The 22,693-nt window shown below is 24.7% G+C and overlaps 1 protein-coding gene across 1 annotated transcript in view; it reads right to left on the bottom strand.

The window, feature by feature from the left end:
- Positions 1-4,325: 4,325 nt before the first annotated feature.
- Positions 4,326-22,693, bottom strand: part of LOC122511202 (sonic hedgehog protein A) — a 79,386-nt gene continuing 61,018 nt past the window's right edge. Inside the window, exons 2-3 of the mRNA XM_043626315.1 lie at positions 19,355-19,616; positions 4,326-6,101 (exon numbers count right to left, since the gene is read on the bottom strand). Of these exons, the coding sequence (XP_043482250.1) occupies positions 5,389-6,101; positions 19,355-19,616 (975 nt within the window). The 3' untranslated portion in view covers positions 4,326-5,388. The remainder of the gene's footprint in view (positions 6,102-19,354; positions 19,617-22,693) is intronic.

Genomic DNA, 22,693 nt, shown 5'->3' with positions numbered 1-22,693 from the left:
TGCATTTATAAAATAAATAAAATAAATAAATGCATAATACAGAAATGACTTTTTTTGTTAAAAAGTAAAAAATATTTATAATAGTTGCCTTTTAAAAATTATAAATGACTAAAAAACTGTCAAAAGGGAATAGCGGTCTGACAGACCGGGGTTAGCACTGAGCGTGATTTTTCAACACTTAGCACTTTAAAGGTTAATGTAAAAAAATGTGTAATAAGAAAATATCTTTTTATTATTATTATTATTATCAGGTATTAAAATTTTATTTCTTTTTTTAAAGTTTATAGTAATTATTATAAATAAATACAATTTCTTTATTAATATATAAATTTACTTTATAATAAAATTATAAAATTAAAAGTTAGCCAAGTTACAATTATAAAGTTATTTAATAAATAATTAATTAATAATAAACTAATTAATAATAATTAATAAAATAAACGATTTAATGCAATTATTTATAAATGAATGCAATTTATTTATAAATAAAGATAATTTTGAAATTAAACAATAATAATTATTACAATCTTCAACATTTTTAATTATCACTTTATTTAAAAATTCATAAACTTTTATACTTGGATAAAAAAAAAATTCACGGAATTATGAAGTGAAGAATTTAAAAGAGAAAATGTTTGAAGATTATAGTATGAAAATTAAAAAAAATTTGTTAAATAGATTTTTATAGTAAGTGGGACAAATTTAAAGTAAAAAGTATTGAGTACAGAAAATTCTCCGTTAATGAGATTTAAAAAATGGTTCGAAAAAAAAAAATGATGTACAAAGGAAAAGTTAATTAAAATGAAAAAGGCAGCAATTATCTTTTTATAATGCAATTCTATTTTCGATGATATATACATAAATTTCAATTTGTTTGAGCTACGTACAAATATAATAATTATAATTACGGTAATAATATAATATATAATAATAGATAATATTTTGGGATAACTCATGCATCGATATACAATAATCGGGCACAGTTATTAATTCTTGAATGGAGCGAAGATTGTTAACGATTATTGGAAAAAAAAAGAAAAAAAAAGATGAGCGATAGCTTAACAATTACTGTACAACGACAAGAATTCACATTTTTCAATTCATTATGTCGATAATTATTGAAGACATTAAGAAGAAGAGAAATTTTTTCAAGTTTGAAATTTTCCATAAATGAAATTAGATTTTGTTATCCAGAAGTACATTTTTTTTGTAAACATATCAAAATTCATTACGTATTGATAGGGTAATGTTTTTGAATTAATTTATTTATTAATTTATTAATAGAATTTATGTTGTAGTAATTTTTCTTCTTTACATATTTTTTTGATTTACATACTTATAGGGGTTCTTTTTTCTGAAATCGTACAGTGAGACGGGGCGAAATTGTTAAATGATAAAAAATAATACTGTTTTTTCGCCTACGCTTTTCTCAAGCTCATTCGAGCCACATCTCATTTGTCGACACATGATAAATATTCTCGAGAAAATAAGATTTATTTTTTATTTTTTTGTTTGATCATTAAAATGATAAATGGAAAATAAAAACAATAGGCTTTCACTGAAAAGTGCGTCCAATTCGATTCAATGCTATGTATCCCAATGCGAATTACAATAAATATTATAGGAATATTATATGTACATGTTGTTTATACTATAAGTGACAATCAGGTGTAAAAATATATTTTTTCAACACTTTCATGCACATATATGTATATAATTTCTAAAAAAAAAGAAACGTACACTCATTTTCAATGAAGTCATACATTCTAATAAATCATTAGGGGCCTTAAAAATGTTGCACCGGTTTCAATAGGCATTGAATACAATAATTATTCAAAAAAAAAACATCCAATTATGATTTTTATTATATTTGCGCAAAAAAGAAAAGAAAGTCTGTATTTAAAATATTTCTGAGTTCATTATAGATTTTTTATTCAATGCGAAGGAATGCTTGACTTTTCTTTTTCTGCTATATCGAATTTATAATTAATTAATTAATAATAGAATAATAATATTAATAATAAATAACGTACACACCCTAAGGACTCAGTACTCAAACTTTTGATGATCGAAAAAAAATCAATTCTTTATTTTTATGAAGTATGTTTTTTTTTTCGTTTCACAAAGCGAGTATTTATTTGTGAACATTTTGAACGTTTTGAACGTTTCTTGTTCACTATTTTTTGTGGGATATTTACGAAGTTAAAAATTGAATTATACACAATTACTATACTTGAATAAGATTATACATTTTATTTGCCTCAAAAATTGAGACAAAGTTTGTAGGTTCTAAAAAACCCGCGTTCTATTTGAAATATTCTTCTTTTTTTTTTTATTAACCCACGATGTTACCTTTGATCGACCAGATTAAATAGAGCATTTGATTCCTACACTCTTATCATACACTCACACACACACACACGCAATCATTTTTTCTCAGGCAAACTTTAATAAAGCTTCTTGGTTTCTTTTTTTTTTCTTTCGGTACATCCAAGTAAAATATTATTTATACACGCGTCACGCACGTCACTCGGTGAACGGGGGCACTGGCCAACTTAAATATCATACACTCATACTCGACACACGCAAAAATTGTCCACAGATGGGGTGAAAGGCATAAAAAAATGCACTTTACAGCGCACTTTAGTATTTATTAATTGCCCGACATAAGCGAACGCGATCCACTCCCAAAAGAAAAATTTCACTGGACGAATGGAAGCAGATAAATATAATATATATATATTTTCTTTTTTCGTCTTATTATTTTATTTATCCGCATCAGTCAAATCACAAGTGATCTTTTAAAAACATACGTCCTGCGTCTGAATTTTGGAAATTATAAAACTTGACTAATTTAAATAAACAATAAAAAAAAAATTATTTACAAAATTATATTTGATTAGAAAAATCTTAATATATATAATATATTTATATATATTTATAATTATATATAAATCTACCTGTGCAACACACTTTTGACGACTAGCTCAATAATTTAGAATCGAAATAAATTTCTTTGACTTTCTTTCTAAATTCATTCGACGACAAGATAAATTTAGAAAAGAATATTGCATAATTTTCATCCAACGTACAAAATTAATTACAATGAATTTTTTTCTTCTTAATTTTCTTATGCATTTTCGAAATTTTGGGTCTGTTATGTGTTTTTCTCTGAATTTGAAAAAGTGAAAATTTACTTAAGAATAGGTCGTTTTTTTATCAATAGAAAATTTTTACATAAAAAAATTTTGTTTTGGTTAAAATTTCACTGAGAATACGTCGTTTTTGAATTAAAAATTTAAGCAAAGAAAAATTTTCTACACAAAAAAATTTGTTTTGGTTAAAGAAATTCGTTTTTTATTTAATCGTTGATTGGAAACGTTGTGAATTTCACCGATATTTTTAGATATTTGTGAAGTTCACAACGTTTGTAAACGATCGAGAAGAAAAAATATTTTTATTGAATTTAGAGAATTTTTTTTTATATAAATTTTTGTATAAAGAATGTTTTTCATAGTTTTTTTTGTTTAATAATTTAAAGTAGAAGAATTTTTCTAAACGGGAAATTTTATTGTTTTGAAATAATTTTTTTTGTTCTTTTATTCGTGAATCATGAACATTGTGAACATCATCAACATTTTGAGACGTTGATGTAGTTCACAACATTTATCAATAGTCTCGAAGAAAAAATATTTTTATATTTAGATTTTTATTCGAATTTTTATAAATTTTTTGTATAAAAAAGTTTTGCATAGTACTTTGATAAATAATTTTAAAAAGGACAATTTTTTTTGCAACAAAAAAGTTTGTTTTCGTCAAAATTTTTTTTTTTTTAATCTTTGATTACAAACGTTCTGAAGACTTTTGTAAAGTTCACAACGTTTGTAAACGATTTATAAAAAGAAATATTTTTATAAATTTTTGTATGTAAAAAGTTTTGCATAGTTTTTTGGTCAATAATAATTTAAAAAAGAAAAATTTTTGGAAACAAAAAATTGTGTTCTTCTTGTTTGGGAATTTTTTTTCTCATTGATCATAAAAGTTGTGAACTTTGACGAATATTTTTAAGTGAAAATCACTTATTTTTAATTGTTGGAAAATATTTTTATACTTTAATTTTTATTGAATTTTTATAAATTTTTGTATAAAAAATGTTTTGCATAGTTTTTTGGTCAATAATAATTTAAAAAAGAAAAATTTTTTGGAACAAAAAATTGTATTCTTCTTGTTTGGAAAATTTTTTTTCTTTCTCTCGTTGATCATAAAAGTTGTGAACTTTGACGAATTTTTTTAAAGTGAAAATCACTTATTTTTAATTGTTGGAAAATATTTTTATATTTTAATTTTTATTGAATTTTTGTATTGATTTTTGTGGAAAAGACTTTTGACATATTCTAAGTGAATTTTCACTTTTTCAGATTTAGTGAGTTAATACACAGTAAAAAAGAATCTTATTTTAAGATGCTACTGAAATTAAATTGTTTAAAAATAAATTAAGTTATAAATAACTTGGAAAATTCCAAGAATCTTAATTCATTTACATTTCTGTAAATGAGCAAAAAAATAAAAAATTGAAATAAAAATCTTGAGCCTTAATTTAAGAAAGCTATGTTTTTAAGTCAAATTGCGCTTTTTACGGATTTTAAGACCAAATTGTCTTAGAAGCAGTATGTAGCAGTGTAAATTATAAAATATAAAATACGTTTAGAAATTCAATAAAGAACTTTTTGAAAATTGTATGTTTTTAAAGTTTTGAACGTATAAATAAGCAAAATTTTTGTTACTACTTTTAAGTATTATATTAATACAGTTTCTCTAAGGATATCAAATTGAGACTGTGAATAAATATTAAGAGAAAAATAAATTTTTAACTAAATAAATGTTGAATTTAATTTAACATTTCCATTTTTCATAGTAATTTTTGTAAACACTGGGAAAAAAATTCGTTTATTTGAACGTTCAAAATTTTAGAGAAACATTGTCGCAAGAAAGTAAGAGAAAATTTTGCTCTACAAAATCGATGCAAAGCTCTTTTTGTTCTAGTTAAGAATGAAAGAGAAGCAAACTATTTTAATAGAACATTTGCTGTGAATCTATTTGCAGTTCTTTCCGCCTTCAAAATAAGAGATCTTTTTACACTGGGTACATATTTTTACGTCAATATACGTATAATTTAATAAAAAAAAAGGATTGAGCGATTGTAATTATATATATGTATGATTGTAGGGCGAATTTAAATAACATCACATAAAATAATGTATATATAATAATAATATAATATTAAACAGAAATTTCTGTTAAGGAAGAGGTCGTGTTCACTATTTTCCTATAAAATATCTAACAGTCTTTCACGTTTCTAAATTTACACGTTGGAATCAATAATATTCTTCAGTACATCATATTTGAAGGAACTACGTATGCGGACAAGGTATACAGCATAGAAGCGTACCAAAGAACACCTTCCGGTTGTTCCCGTATCGAATTCAATTCCGTGGTTACCGATGCTCTGACTTCCGGCTCTCTCTTAACAGATTCAATGATGAATCTGGCGAACCTACTGACACCGGACGTTACATAACTCCAGAGTCTGTAAGGGAGGAATGAGTAATGGGCTATAGTTTGGCTTTCGATTAAGGCGTAACACGAAGCAACAACGTCATCAATGAGAACTGTTCCTTCATTAGTTAATGGGGCGAAAACACCTTCCTCTAGAACGAGTTTCGCTTCAATTATCCTGTCGTAACGAAGAGCATCGTGCACCATATTTTCTGCTTCATCGGAATCCCTCACCAATATTTTATCGCCAACTTCAACCCTCGCGGCAAAGATGATCGATTTTCCCTCGACTGGCAGAAGATGTGATGGTGTCAAGGTTAAAACTTTACCCGTGGCAGTTGTGAGTTGAATGAATTGCCTCTTCTCGGTTGGCTGTCGATCCATGAAGCTTATTACTTCACTGTAGACAATGTCGCCGTTCGAATTGAGCGACGCAATTTCTTCGCCGATCTTCAGTTCGTCTAATCTCTTTTTGGTACCCTCCTTTGTCCTCACTATGCTCTTGCCGGGGAAGCAACCTCCCGATTTGCCCGCTGATGATGATTCTGAAACAGGAGAAAGGGCATTATTTTTAAAATGTTCTTCACTTTAAAAGGTAAATTTTACTGGTCGGGGTACTTTTGACTAAAACAAGAAGAAGTTTACAAGAAGAATGCATAGAACCATTTTTAACTGAATTTCACATGTCCCTGAAGTTAGCGTCGAAAACTATTACAGACTTCGTACTCATCTACTAAAACCTACTATTTACTACTTTTTTTTACGTTTTTCTACTATTTGGGTACTTTTTTTAGATTTCAGCCACTAAATAAGGAACTATTTTTGTTTTTTCCTAATTTCCACTACTTTAATCCGTTGCCTGTTAACAACCCAAACTGGTTGTGAGAAAAGATGGCCCAGACTGTTAGCGACCCAACATTGGGTCGTGAACTTCTTTGTGCAAAATAAATGCAATTTCTTATGTAAATTATGAAATAAATTCTTTTATATCATTATTCATACACTATTGGTATTAATGATACTAGATTAAGCAATAAATAAATAATTATATTTATTATTTTTAAGTAAAAAAAAATTTTTAATTTTTAAGTAAAAAAAACTATAATCAAATTCTTCAAAACGATTCAATTATTTACCAAGTTGAAGTCCACAACGTTGATCAACGAAGAAAAATTGTTTACTTAGTAAATTAATTAAAAATACGCAGCAATATTGTCACAAAAATATTTAGAAAAAAAAAGATTGATGTTTATATTTTGATAATAATTATTTTACAATTAAATATTAAATTAAAAATAATACTTGAATGCATTAAATATAGTTTTTTCGTTGATAAACGTTGTGGACTTCAACTTCGTAATTATTTTCAAAAATTTACTAATAATAACATTTTTCAAGGAAATTCAATTTTTAAAAAAAATTTGAGCAAGAATTCAATTATTTTCATAAATAATAAAACTCATCGAAGAATTTTAATTATTTTTAATTCAATTTTAAATTGATTAATCGAAAAATTCAATTATTTTGACAAATAAAGTTTTCTAGAAGAATTCAATTATTTAAAGTAAAATTTTCGTAATATTTATTATATTTCGAGAAAAATAATTATTTAAAATAATGTTGATAACATTCTTATGAAGAATTCAATTATTTTTCAAAATGACAAAATTTTTCGCAGAAATTCAATTTTTTTTAAGACATTTTAATAAAATTTTTCGCAATAATTCAATTATTTTGATAAATAATAAAATTCTTCTCAGAAATTCAATTATTTTTGAAAATTTTAATAAAACTCTTGGTAGAATTTGAATTATTTTTAATACAATTTTCATCAAGTTTCACGAAAAATGAAATTATTTTTTAAAAATGAATTTCAATTCCTCGAAAAAATCGTTTATTTAAAAGAATATTTTTTTAAATTTCTTTGGAAAAATTCAATTATTTACAAAAGAATTAGAATTTTTCATAGGAGTTCAATTAGTTTCAAATATTTTCATAAAATTGGTCAAAAGAAATCATAATTATTTTAAATTCAATTTTAATTATATTTTTTTTTTAAATAATTCAATTATTCTTTTAGATTTTAATTAAATTCTTCCTAAGAATTCAATTATTTGCATGAATAATTCTTCGAATGAATTCAATGATATCGATAAATAACAAAATTATTTCTAAAAATTCAATTATTTTAAGGCATTTTAATAAAATTTTTTGCAAAATTCAATTATTTTCATAAATAACCATATTCATCACAAGAATTCAATTATTTTTAAAAGCAATAGATTTTTTCTTGGAAATTAAATTATTTAAAAAAATTCTAAAAAAATCGTTCGTAATAGAATTTTTTGTAAAATTTAATTATTTTTAAAAACTTTTCGCAATTCAATGATTTTCAATATTTTCATAAAATTTCCAAACAAAATTCAAATATTTAAAAAAAATTTTGTAAAAATCTTCGTAAGAATTCAATTCTTTTCATGAATAATAAAAATTTATCAGGAATTTAATTTTTTAAATTAGAATTTGCATAAAATTATTCGAAAGAAATCAATTACATATTTAAAAAATTTTTATAAAATTCTTCCCAAGAATTAAATTATTTTTATAAATATTTAAATTCTTTCATAAATAATAAAATTCATTGCAGAAATTCAATTTATTTGCAGGAAAAGAAAGAAGTAAATATTTTTGGTGAAAATTAGGAAAATGGCAGGAAAATAAAATACAGAATGTAATTTTTGGCAGTTTTGTGAAGTGTCTAAAATGAGTTTTTTTTTTTTGTTGTCAAGTTTAATTTTTCGATAGCTACTTTTTTAATACTTTCTTTAGTTTGAAAGCTACTTTTTTAAAATTAATTATCGAGCACGAAGTCTGCTATTATTTGAGGATTTTAGAGATAAAAATCGTGTTCGACACTAACTTCAGGGACCTAATTTTATCTACTCCAATTTTTTAAAATCATATGATTTTAAGCCCTTTAAGTTTATGACTTAACCTTTTAAAAAGTAAATAAAAATTTTATAGTTTTATAAAAATAGGCTACTTTTCAAAAATATTGATTTTAAATTATCAGTTCCACAGACTGTGTTTCTTCTGTGTAAATTGTTAGTAAAAATCACTTTGCAGTGTTATGAAAGAAAGATGGTGTTTAAAAACTTGGAGACTTTTTAGGATCTCTTGCTATATATGTATGTGAAAATTTTATATATTTCTTTGGCATTTGCGGTGCACAGTTGTGAATAATACTCGCCGCCAAAGTATATGTAGGTATATATATATATATATGTATAAGCTTTTGAAAGAAATTGAAGCCAATCGGTTTCTCGATCAGGTAATTGGATCCGGGAGTTGTCGTTTTGACCACGTGTAAGGTGTGACGCAAACACGAAAAGACAAGTATGAGGCCCGGTCACCGTGGGAAATCATATGTATAAATATAATCTCATTTAATGCGAGGAAACCGATATAGCTCGCATGGAACAGAGGTCCTAATCGTGGTGCTATGATCCAACATTCCAAAATTTTTATTCGAAGGTCAGAATTTCCTTTTGGTTATATTGCAAAAGTTCAATATTATCATCAAATATCAAAACTGCTGTGCAGTTTTTTGCTGTAGGCTCATAAGTATCTAAAGTTGTTCCCCTTTTGCTTTTTTCAAAACGGAATTTTATTTTGTATACGATTTTTGATATAATTTGTGACGAGTTCTAAAAGAAGGACATGGACCTTAAAATGACAAACATAACCTAAAACTTTTTGATTCTTAGGCTCCTTTCTTCAGCGTTTTCAGCTTCAAAAATAGACTATATGTATATAGTGATCTCTCGCATAAAGTTGAAAATAGAATTGCAAAATTACTCTCAAATATTAGGTGATGTGTGAATAATATAAAAAATTTCAAAAAGCGAATAAAGCTTGGAGAAAAAATTGGTCACACACGTGTTAAAATTGACGCGTGTATCGCACCCGTCAAGCATTTCGTGAATGATGCCCATTGGATCGTATCAATTTCGCGCCAATGTGGCGCTCACTTTTAATTCGAGCCGGCAGGTCAGCCTCGATTTTATTGGCATTTATTTTGAAATCGGAGACGCGGGTCCAAAATGAACATGGTCCGTTGATTGTGCATAAGTAGGTAAATAAATATACAAGAACAAGTCATAGAAACTGACGTGATCTGAAAACGATGAAAAAGAATTTTTAAAAAACATAATCTTCGCGGTTCACTGTCACTTCAAAAATCTTCAATTCAGGAAAAATGGTATCACCAAAATTTCGAGACTAAAGTTTTTATTGAATTGTTTTTCGCTTTTGGCATTCGTTGCTGGAAATATTTATTTCTGCTGTATTTGAATGTTCTTTTTAAATTCAGGGTTTGCTACGCAACCTGGAAAAGTCAGGGAATTTTGATTGAAATCCTGGAAAATTGTTGTTTTCTAAAGTTATTGTGTTTATTCTTGAAGTCTAATTTCACTTAAATATTTCAAAATTAATTCAATTTTAAAAGAATTGCATTTACAATTTTTATAAGTAGATGAACTTGAAAAGATTTTGATTTAAAATTTTGTAAAATTAAAATTTTAAATCAATTTAATTAGAAATATAAAAAAACTTAAATTTAAACAAAATTTTTAAAACTAAAATTCTTCTGAAATTAGATAAATTTTTTATTATATATTACTTCCTCATAGAGGAAGTATTTAATTGATTATTAAAAATAATGGATTTATAGAAGAATTATAGTTAAAAACACTAAAACAAATTGAATTTTGAAGCAATTGAGCCTCCCAATTCAAGAACTCGCCCGACGCTCGGATGAACACTCTAACGCCAGTCAAACGTTAAGAAAAGTCACAAAAATTAAAATTTGAAATTTTGATTTTTTAGAAGCACTACCTTGTAGGAAATTGAATAGCGCATCTTTTTTTCCTTTGAACTTTTTTCGTAGGATGAATATTGTCGGAAATAATGACGAAAAATGGTAAAATTTTGTTTTTCAAATTTCATTGCTTTTTAAAACATAAATCATCGTATCTTCGACAATTATTGTCGAATTGACTTCAAATTTGGTATGCAAGTCTATTTGGGTTCTGGGAAGACGATAAAATGATCAGAATGTAAAAATTTCCTAATTGTTCACTAATTTGTTAATGTAAATAAAGGCTTGTCAATTTTAGGTTAACTTACCTTCGTCGACAAAAAGTCTGCGGTGAACTTTCGAATTGAAAAAACTTCCAGTGAGACATTTGTTTATTAGTATATAAGGAAGTTTTTTGGAAAATATTAGATTGATTTAGTAAAAAATGTGGAAAATATTAAGGTTTAAAGATAGCGCGGAGAGCGCGACATCGAGTCGCGGCGTGCAAATATCACTAAACACCAACTTTATAGGACGTCAGTTGTTGAATTTGTTCTTATTACCTCGGTTATTACTCAGTACTTTAAAAAAAGCATTAAATAAATTATTGGGATATAATTATAACGCTATGTTTAACATTATAACAAACATAAAAATTCTATAAATAATAAAGAACTAGCAACAATTCGCGCGGCTAACTTTTTACTACATTTTATAAATAAAATTAGCAATTTTAAAAATAATAGAATTTGAAAACTTTCTAATTTAAATTTTTGTTGAAAACACTAAAAAAATTCAATTTTGGAGAAATTACAAATAATTGCAGAAATTCAATTATTTTCAAAAATTATTAGAAAAATTTTTGAAAATAATTGAAATTAGGACAAGAATTTTTTTGACATTTAGGAAAATAATTAAACTTTGGAAAAGAATTTTGTTATTTATAAAGATAATCGGGATTTTTACAAATTTTTTTTTCAAAAAAAAAAAAATAATAAAATTCTTCTTATAAAATTCAACTATGTACAAAATTTGAAACGTTATAATTATATCCCAATAATTTATTTAATGCTTTTTTTTATAACCGAGGTAATAAGAACAAATTCAACAACTGACGTCCTATAAAGTTGGTGTTTAGTGATATTTGCACGCCGCGACTCTATGTCGCGCTCTCCGCGCTGTCTTTAAACCTTAATATTTTCCACATTTTTTACTAAATCAATCTAATATTTTCCAAAAAACTTCCTTATATACTAATAAACAAATGTCTCACTGGAAGTTTTTTCAATTCGAAAGTTCACCGCAGACTTTTTGTTGACGAAGGTAAGTTAACCTAAAATTGACAAGCCTTTATTTACATTAACAAATTAGTGAACAATTAGGAAATTTTTACATTCTGATCATTTTATCGTCTTCCCAGAACCCAAATAGACTTGCATACCAAATTTGAAGTCAATTCGACAATAATTGTCGAAGATACGATGATTTATGTTTTAAAAAGCAATGAAATTTGAAAAACAAAATTTTACCATTTTTCGTCATTATTTCCGACAATATTCATCCTACGAAAAAAGTTCAAAGGAAAAAAAGATGCGCTATTCAATTTCCTACAAGGTAGTGCTTCTAAAAAATCAAAATTTCAAATTTTAATTTTTGTGACTTTTCTTAACGTTTGACTGGCGTTAGAGTGTTCATCCGAGCGTCGGGCGAGTTCTTGAATTGGGAGGCTCAATTATAAATGATTGCAGAAATTAAATTACTATCAAAAGTAGTAAAATTCTTCTCAAAAATTCAATTATTTTTAAAAAATGTTAATAAAATTCTTGCCAACATTTTAATTATTTTCAAAAACTTTCTTCGATTCAATGATTTTTAATATCTACTACTTGAATAAAACTTCCTAAAAGAATGCAATTAGTTAAAAAAAAATTTAATAAAATTCTACGCAAACATTTAATTATTTTCATAAATAAGAAAAATTTCACAGGAATTCAATTATTTACAAATGATTTTCATACATATTATATTCAATTATTTTTATAAATAATAACATTTTTTACAGGGATTCAATTATTTTCATAAATAATAAAACTCATGCTGAATTTCAATTATTTTTAATACAATTTAAATGGAATTCCTCGAAAAAAGTTATTATTCTTAAAAATCTAATTAAAATTTATCAAAGAAATTTAATTATTTTAATAAAACCTTTGCTACAATTTATTTATTAGAACTTAAGTATTATTTTTGATAGACATTTTTAATTAATTTTTTTTTTTTTTTTATTGTTTATACTCCTGCCCCATTGGCCTTACGCACTTCGACAAGAGTCCCCGAGAAATACTTTTTGGATTAAGCATAACCATACTACTTAGAAATCATTTTTAATTAAATTTCTTTAAAGAATAAAATTATTTTCAAAAATTTTAATGAAATCCTTTGCGTAACAATTCAATTTTTTTCAAAATAATTTCAATAAAATTCTTCGCAGGAATCAAATTATGTTTAAAAATTTACAGAAATTCTCGTCAAAATTTCAATTATCTTTATAAATAATAAAAATTTTCTCCGAAATTCAATTATTTTCAAAACTTTTAATAAACTTGATTACAAAACTTCAATTATTTTCAAAATTTTTCCTCAATGAAATGATTTTCAATATTTTTTAATAAAATTTTCCAAAATAATTCAATTATTTAAAAATAATTTTATAAAATTCTAGGTAAACATTCAATTATTTTCATAAATAAATACGTTTAAAAATTTTTAAAAACTCGTCAAAATTTCAATTATCTTTAAAAATAAATTCAATTTGTTTTCGTAAATACTAAAATTCTTTTTAGGAATTCAATTTATTATTTTCATAAATAATAAAACTCGTTGCAGAATTGCAATTATTTTTAATACAAATTTAATCGAATTCTTCGAAAAATGTAATTATTCTTAAAAATTTTATTCAAATTTGTCCAAAGAATTTAATTATTTAAAAATTTGTTGATAAAATTCTTTATGAAAATTCAATTTTAAGAACCATTCAATTGTTTAATAAAATATTTATTTTTATAGTTAAATAATTGAATTCTCGTAGAATTTTCTAATAAATATTGATTTAAAAATGAATTTCAAATTAAAATCTTTGAAAATTTGAACTTTTCATACTTTTAATTAAGAATTCTATAGAATTAATTTTTCTGAATAAGTTTAATGGAATATTTTTAATTATATTTGAAGTCTTTAATTTCTAATATATTTAATTGAAAAATGTCTGAATAATCGAAATTTCGTAAATTTAAATTGTAAACAAAAGAGTTTGAAAATTCACAAAGAACTTTTTCAAAAATTATTAAAAATAATTCACTTAAGGAAGAATTATTTTTAATAATTTTTGAAAAAAAATGAATTATTCATTTCTAGATCTAGAAATGAATAATCGTAATGATGGAAATAATTTTCGAAGAAGTTACAGTAACAAAGTAGCAAGTTTTAATTATTATATGTTATTGATGTTTTTGAATAATTTTCGTTTTAAAAACCTGGAAAACTCGGAAAAGTCAGGGACTTTGAAAAGAGCAAAAGCGTGGCAACCCCGAAATTGTATTAGGAACTAGTAGAGACATCTTAAGAAATAATATAATGACTTTTAGAGAAACTTGTAATTAATTTGATCAATATCAGTGCTTTAGCAACCTGTAGTATCAAAGGAGATATTCATATTCCAAAGTCGGTAAGAAAGGCAGCCTTTTCTATTTGTCCTCTAGAAAGTAGCGCTACTCTTTGAACAATTGCGAAACCAATAACTGAAGAATTATTTAAAATTACTCGACGATTCTTGAAACTAAATTTTACCAGTTTCAGAAGAAAATGATTGTTTAAAGTCCAAAACGAGTCTTATATATATTAAGTACTTTTGTCCTGAATTTACTATTCTTTTAAAATTATTTTATGTTAGTATTGATTTTAGACAGTTTTTTTGGAGACTTTTTTCCAAAAGTTTTTGATGATTTTAGTGTTATTTTGAAAGTTTATGATCAAGATCGGTTCCATTAATTTATCCTAAATGTAAAATTTTTCCTGTTATGTTGATGCAAGAATTATGTTTAATATTTTCCTTTAATATATCTTACGGGGAAGTTATGTTACATTCAAAAGCTGGTTTTTAAAAGATAAATATTTTGCAACAACAACATTTCTTGTTACTTGAATCGATGAAATCTTATCGCGCAATTTCAATTATTTACTCATTTCTCCAGCAAATCTGAAAAATTGTTTGCGATCAGACATTTTTTTTGGGGGGGAAAAACTGATACATGTTGATAAAATAAATATCTTTTTTAAAATCAATTTTAGGAATTAAAAAATTAAAAATTAAAAAAGAGAATTACGAAATGTCTAAAGAATTTTAATCGTAGAGTGAAATAATCAATTAAGCCATTTGTATGGAGCGATTTGTAGTACTTTGCGTGATTACACTCGTGCCATGATGATAAATGGTCACGATTTTGCGATTAAATAATATTTACCGATGAATTTCGTTCTTGTTATCCAATTTTGTTGATTTATTGATGATGATAATTGTAATAATGAGATGATTGGAGGTATTTAAAGAATTTTTTCTGTCACTGACGTCATTTATATATTTTTATTTGTTTTTATTTTCATATTTATTTTCAATATCGATACTTTTTGATATTTTTTAATTACTTTCTTTTGAATTAGTAAAAATGTTTACTAATTTGAATTAGTGACTGATTTTTTGCTTTTTTGAATTATAGTAAATTTTACTAATAAGTATATAAATTACTATTTATTAGTAAAACTATTTGCTATTTGCTAATTTAAAATCAAAAAGTTAATTAGTAAACATTTTTACTAATTAAAATTTTGTATGATATATACTTTTGTAAAACTGTTGATTTGTGTCGAGAAAACTTTTAATGCGATAATTCAGAATGGTACATGTTCAATTTAATTTGAAATGAGTGATAATTATTCAGAAAGGCATTAATTTCTAACAAGTTTAGAATCGTTTGAGAAATGATATATTATTATTCATAAGGAAAGACCAATTAAATTTTTAATGGTCATTATAGGCAGCAGTGATATTTTGCATCGCTGTTATTCATGGTTAAGAATTCTAAGATCCGAACTTTTACAACTATTGTCAATCTTCATAAAAAAGTTTTCAAAAGTAAATTTCAATATTGAAAAACATTTTTTAGTGTATTTATATATTTTATACTAAAAACTATATGTTTGAAAACTTTTATGAAGAATACGAATACAAATTATTATTATTGGTTCGCGAAGTTGTCTCTATATAAAGAGGGATATTGCATAAAAATTTTAAGATTTAAAAACGATTTTTCAAAATCGTTTTCTAACCGTGCGCCTTCTTTTTTTGAAATAAAATTTATACTTGTCAAATTATCAAGAAATTAAGAAAATCGATTGAAATACAATTCTTGAGTGCCTCTATAATATATACTGACTCCGCCTTTCATTTAATGTAACCAATTTTGATCATGGCTTCCTCCGTTTTTTTCCATTTAAATCAAACAAGTCCTTAACTCAAAAAGGCCATTCTCTTTCCAAAAGCCAAGCGGGGAGGGTCTTTTATCGCATTCTTATATACATATGAACCCTCCTGCTTTCTATTTTCAGCACACTGTGAATCGACATCAGTTTTGTACATATATACATATATATATAAGCGCACCTTTAAGTTTCTCACGCGGCAGAGGGATATCTTTACCCAAGATTCTTGCCATTTCGCCGTGATTTCGCTCGTTAAGAGTTTACGATTATTTTTTACGAACTTGAATTTTCACGAAAACAAGTATAGCAACACGATTATTCATATAAAATTATACATTTTTTTTGCAATTTTATCTTTTTATTTTCTCACGTTCCAATGCAGGGGATATATTTCTATTATAATTGATATCTTTTTGTTTTACAAAATTAGAATACCGAAATGCCTTTTTTCCATCAGTGTGAAATTTATTTCTCTTTATTCTTTTTTTACATTCTGAATTTTTGATTCAAATGATTTTCATGATTAAAATGGTCACAGTTTTCCTAAGGATATCAAATTGAGACAAAAAACTGTTGCAAATTGTTGCATTGCAACAATTTTGATTCGTTTTTTGTCTCAATTTGATATCCTTAGAAAAACTGAGGTTTTAATGGTTAAAGTGTTTTTAGTGGTTAAAATGATTTTGATGATTAAAATGGTCACAGTTTTTGTAAGAATATTCAGGGTTGCCACAGGTCAGGGAATTCAGGGAAAAGTCAAGGATTTTTAATAAAAGTATAGTAGAAAAAATTAAATTTTTAAAATTCATAAGAAAACTCAACTTTGAATGAATTTAATGAGAAATTTTAAAGAACTTATTTTTTTAAAAAAATTTTAATAATTCAAATTCTTCTGAACTTAGTTACATTTTTTAATACGTATTTAATGAATTATTAAAAATGATGGATTTATAGAAGAATTTTAGTTAAAATCACTAAAAAAAAAAATTGAATTTTTAACGACGTTAAAATAAAAAATGAAAATAAATAAATATAATATATAAAATAAATTAAAATTACAAATATAACTGCAGAAATTCAATTATTTTCAAAAATAATGAAATTCTTCACAAAAATTTAATTATGTTCAAAAATTATTAAAAATTCTCGACAAAATTTCATGTATCTTTATAAATAATAAAATCCTTCTTCGAAATTCAATTATTTTCAAAAACTTTAAGAAAATTCTTGGGAAAATTTTAATTATTTTCAAAAATAATATTTCCCTCAATTTAATGACTTTAAATATCTATATACTATTTTAATAAAATTTTCCAAAAGAATTCAATTATTTAAAAAAAAATCTTAATAAAATTCTTATCGCAGAATATCAATTATTTTTTAAAATACAATTTTAATTTTAATTCTATTGAAATTATAGTTGAATTTTTTAATATTGTATTTAATATTATTTCCAAAATTTTAACTCAATTCTTAGAAAGAAATCAATTATCTAGATAAATATCAAAATTCTTCATCCCAGAAATTCAATTGTTTTCTAGATTTTTAATAAAATTCTCTGCAAAATTCAATTATTTTCATAAATAAATTATTTTCAAGAGTTAGAAAATTCTTTTCAGAAATCCAATTATTTTCGAAAATTAAGAAAAAAATGCTCGTCACGATTTCAATTATCTTTATAATTGAATTGAATTGAAATTCAATTATTTAAAAAAAATGTTAATAAAATTCTACGCAAACAAATTTTTTTTATAAATAATAAAAATTTCCCAAAATTTCAATTATTTATAAATTTTTTATAAATTTTTTCGCAATAATTCATTTTTATAAATAATAAAATTGTTCTCAGTAATTTAATTATTTTCATAAATAATAAAAGTCAGTGCAGGATTTTAATTATTTTTGATATAATTTTAATCGGATTCCTTGAAAAATGTGATTACGAGTGTGATTATTTTTAAAAAATTTTATTAAAATTCGTCAAAAGAATTCAATTATTTAAAAATTTGCTGATAAAATTCTTTACGAGAATTCAATTTTAACAAAAAATCAATTATTTAATAAATTTTTTATTTTTGAATTTAAATAATTGAATTTTTGTAGAATTTTCTAATAAAAATTGATTTAAAAATGAATTTCCGAATAAACGATTTATTATTTATGAAAATAATTGAATTCTTGCAACGAATTTTATTACATTTTTTTAAATAATTGAATTCTTTTGAGATATTTTACTATTTTTAAAAATAATTGGATTCTTGCGAAGAATTCGATTAGGATTTTTGTAAATAATTAAATTTTGTTTGAAAAATTTTATGATAATCTTAATTATTATAGAACATGAAGAAATCGATCATTCCGATTCTTCGACTTGGAGTGATCGATTTCTTCATGTTTTATAAAAATTTTTTATAAGTTGTTTAATTTCAAAAAGGTTTGAAATTAAAATTTTTTAAAATCTTCATTTTTGTGGAAAAATAATAATGATTAAATATTTATTTAAAAAAGAAGTTATTGATTTTTTTTCGATTTTGTACATTAGTTTCGTTGAACCAGAGTAATTTTGTATGAATGTATATTTAATATTTCTGTTTGTTTAACATTATTTGTTAACATTGTTTATTAACATTGTTTTCGAATAATTTTACAATTAGAGAAATTTGTATAAAATTATAAATAAATGTAATAGTACCTTTTTTTGAGTATCAAATAATTTTGAGAGTGAATTAAATATTTGTGGCAACCCTGGATATCAAATTGAGAAAATGTTGTCTTAATGTTTAGAATGGTTAAAGTGTTTTTAGTGGTTAAAATGATTTTCATGATTAAAATAGTTTGAATGGTTAAAATGTTATTAGTGGTCAGGATGATTTTGATGATTAAAATGTTTACAATGGTTTTGATGATTATAATATTTTGATGATTAGAATCGTTGTAATGGTCAAAATAGTTTGAATGGTTTTAATATAGTTAGAACGGTTGTAATAGTTTGAATGGTTTTAATAGTTTGAATGGTTTTAATAGTTTGAATGGTTTTAATAGTTAGAACGGTTGTAATAGTTTGAATGGTTTTAATAGTTAGAACGGTTGTAATAGTTTGAATGGTTTTAATAGTTAGAACGGTTTTAATAGTTTGAATGGTTTTAATAGTTTGAATGGTTTTAATAGGTAGAACGGTTTTAATAGGTAGAACGGTTTTAATAGTTAGAATGGTTTTAATAGTTAGAATGGTTTTTTTAGTCAGAATGGTTTTAATATTTAGAACGGTTTTAATAGTTTGAACGGTTTTAATAGTTAGAACGGTTTTAATAGTTAGAAAGGTTTTAATAGTTTGAATGGTTTTATTAGTTAGAATGATTTTAATATAGTTAAAATGGGTTTAATATGTTTTTGATGGTAACTTACCAGATTTAACAGAACAGTGGATGTGTGATCTGGATTCGTAGTAGACCCAATCGAATCCAGCTTCGACAGCCAGTCTTGCCAGCATGCCGTACTTGGAACGATCGCGATCACTGGTGGTAACGTCGACTGCTCGTCCTTCGTAATGAAGAGAGTCCGTGGCATGTTTGTCCTCCTCGTCCCAACCCTCTGTTACACGTAATTTTACTCCTGGCCATTGGTTCATCACTGATATTGCTAAAGTGTTCAGCTTCTCTTTGCACCTCTGAAAAACATTCAAAAATTTCCCATTAGCACTTGTTTTCTTTTTTTTTTTTTGAATAATCAATAGTTTTTTTTTATCCTGCCCCAAAATTAGTAAGTTTTGAAATAAAAAAATAAGAATAGATTTTTTATGATATATTAACTAATAATAATAAGTTATGCATAAAAAAAGATTTGCTTCAATGCTTCTCATTTTCTTCGAATTTCAAGTTATTTTCTACTAATAACAAAAGAGCTACAATAACCAGCAGATAATTTCCTTCTGTGTTGAATTGAATATAAATTTCTTGAACCAAAAACAAACTAAAGCACATAGAAAATATTTTCAGAAAAATATGAAATTTTTAGCTAGAAATTTTGTCTATAAAAATATATTTTGCTCTTTAGAGCGAGCTTTAGAGTATATTTTTCGGTTGACTTATAAAGAATATAAATATTATATATACATATACATGTAAAGAAAGAGAAATATTATAATCATTCAAACGTCATTAATAATAATTTTTTTTTTTTTGAAGAATGGAAATTTTTAAGCCTTAATTCGGTACGTCTACTTAAGAAAATAATGGTTTTTTTGCTTGAGAAGTTGAACCAACATCCAGTTACATAATTTGACCTCAAAATATATGTTTTGGAAAAAGAATATTGAAATAAATCCAAGGGAGGAAAACGAAGCAGAGGGTGGTCTCCGGCAGGTAAAGGACAGACGGTGGAGAAAAGTAAATGCGTGTTTTGACCGGTGTGACAGGCGAACCGACAGACTTTTAAAGGTGAGTCCGTGGCGAATCAAGGGGCAAACAAGAGTATAAATACAAGCTTCGAGGAGATCCGGTCACGGCGATCGACTAATATTTTTCCTTCTTTTCGTTGCTACCTGTGGCAGTCAGAGAAAAGTTGTGTGTATTTATATTTATTTGAGAGAGAGAGAGAGAGATGCGTTCATCCTTCTGTATAGCATATGCGAGAATGATGACCGAATTAGAGATGTTAGTAAGATGAAGAAGCTGTGGAGGTAAATTTACATAGTCTTTTGACTTGAGAAAAAGATGAGCTTTAGAGGTCACAATTCCAGAGGCGTGGGAGTTGATTTTTCTTGTGGGAAAAAGTTGGGAGTTGGTATATTTGGTAGGTTGTATTTTTGGATTTTTGTTTGCTTTTATTAAACCTGAACAGAGTTTTTCTAAGAATGTCAAATTGAGACAAAAAACGTATCAAAAGGTTGCTTCGCAACACTTTTGATTCGTTCTTTGGCTCAATTTGATATCCTTAGGAAAAACGTATCAAAACGTTGTGAAATGAAACTTTTGACTCGTTTTTTATCTCGATTTCATATCCTTAAAAAAACTGTCTAACTTTAGTAAAAATTGAGACACTAATTCATTGTTAACTTAAAAGTATCAAATTGCAACGAATTGATACCAAAAATGTGGATCAAATCAGAAATTGTTTAAAATTTTTTGCATCAATTTGATCCACTTTAGTATCAATTTGATACTTTTAAGAAAACTGTTTTCACATTAGTAAGAAGTTACCTAAGGATTAGTAAGAATTTACTTAAGGATCATTAAAAATTTACTAACTTACTTAAGGATCATTAAGAATTTACTAATTTACACAAGCATTAGTAAAAATTTACTTATTTTTAGTAACTGACTTTTTACTTTTGAATGAGTAAATTTTACTAATGAATTAGTAGAAATTACTATTTATTAGTAAAATTGACTATTAAAATAGGAAATACTATTTATTAGTAAAATTTACTATTAAAATAGTAGGAATTACTATTTATTACTAAAATTTACTAACTCGAAAGTAAAAAGTCAGCCACTAATTCAAATTAGGAAACAGTTTTACTAATTCAAATTTAGAGAGTAATTTTATTTTTTTTTTTTACTAAAATGTTAGTGGAAAGTGACTAAAAATTAGTAAAAATTTTTACTAATGTGAATTAATCAATTAAAAAAAATTTAATAAAATCCCCTGAAACAGCTACCCCCCGCTCCCCCTCCTTTCTAATCATGAATATTTTCCCCTTTTCCCGCATTTTTCAAAAAAAATTTACAAAAATTTTGCATTTTATTTTTGTAAGATAGAGAATTACTTAGTTTTTGCTAACTTTTGCAAAAGTTTTAATTTTTTGAAACTTAAAAATCTTTTTATATTATTTTCTCAGAGTTTTTAAACTTTGAGATTTTTTTATAAGAAGTAACAAACATAAAATAACTTTTTCTATTTGCAAAGCGAAACCTAAACTGTCGATTTGTACTATTTCCAAATTTTTAATAGCAAATTTTACTATTTCCACAGTTAATTTTTGAAAATATTTTTTTTAATTTTTCTCGAACGTAGTATAATTTGATAGTAAATATTATTATTTACAGAGTAAATTTTACTGCTTTAAAAGTAAATTTTTCTCATTTTTATAAAGAAATTTTCTTCGTCAATAGTAAAAGTTATGCCGGAAAAAAATTTTTTTAATTGTAAATTTTACTATTAGAGGAAATTTTATCAAGTCCAAAGTAAATTTTACTAATTTTTACTGAAATTCAATTTTTGGATTTAGTCGAATTCATAAAATTTTAAATCAAGAGTGGCGTTATAACAAAAATTTTGATTCAAAAATTTAAATAAATTGTTAATTAAGGAAAAAATAAAGAAATATAATTAATTAAGAAAAAAGCATGAACAAAAATGTCTGATTTAAAAAAAGCTACAATTAAGACAGAAGGTAAAAAATCTTTAAAATGAACTACAGTACAATTATAATTTATTTAATTTGAAAAATCACCTTTTTAAAAATTAAAATCATCCTTTTTATTTAAAATTAAATAAAAAAAAATGACTGTGCGATCCCTAAAATTATAATAATTAATAAATTTATAATTTATTTTTTAATGTCAATTAATCGAAATATTTTAATAAAATTATTTAAGAGAAATTTTCTTTAATCTTACTTTAATTCATAAAATTATTTTCATTTTTTATTTATTGGAGAATAATATTTTAATATAAAGTATTTTCTTTTTTTTCCAGGTGAGTTAAACAACATATGTTTTCTATCAAGGATGAGTTTTTTTC

This window comes from Leptopilina heterotoma, unplaced genomic scaffold, assembly GCF_015476425.1.
Source record: "Leptopilina heterotoma isolate Lh14 unplaced genomic scaffold, ASM1547642v1 Lhet_81, whole genome shotgun sequence".
NCBI classification, from domain to species: Eukaryota; Metazoa; Arthropoda; class Insecta; order Hymenoptera; family Figitidae; genus Leptopilina; species Leptopilina heterotoma.
This window is presented reverse-complemented; position numbering and strand designations above follow the sequence as displayed.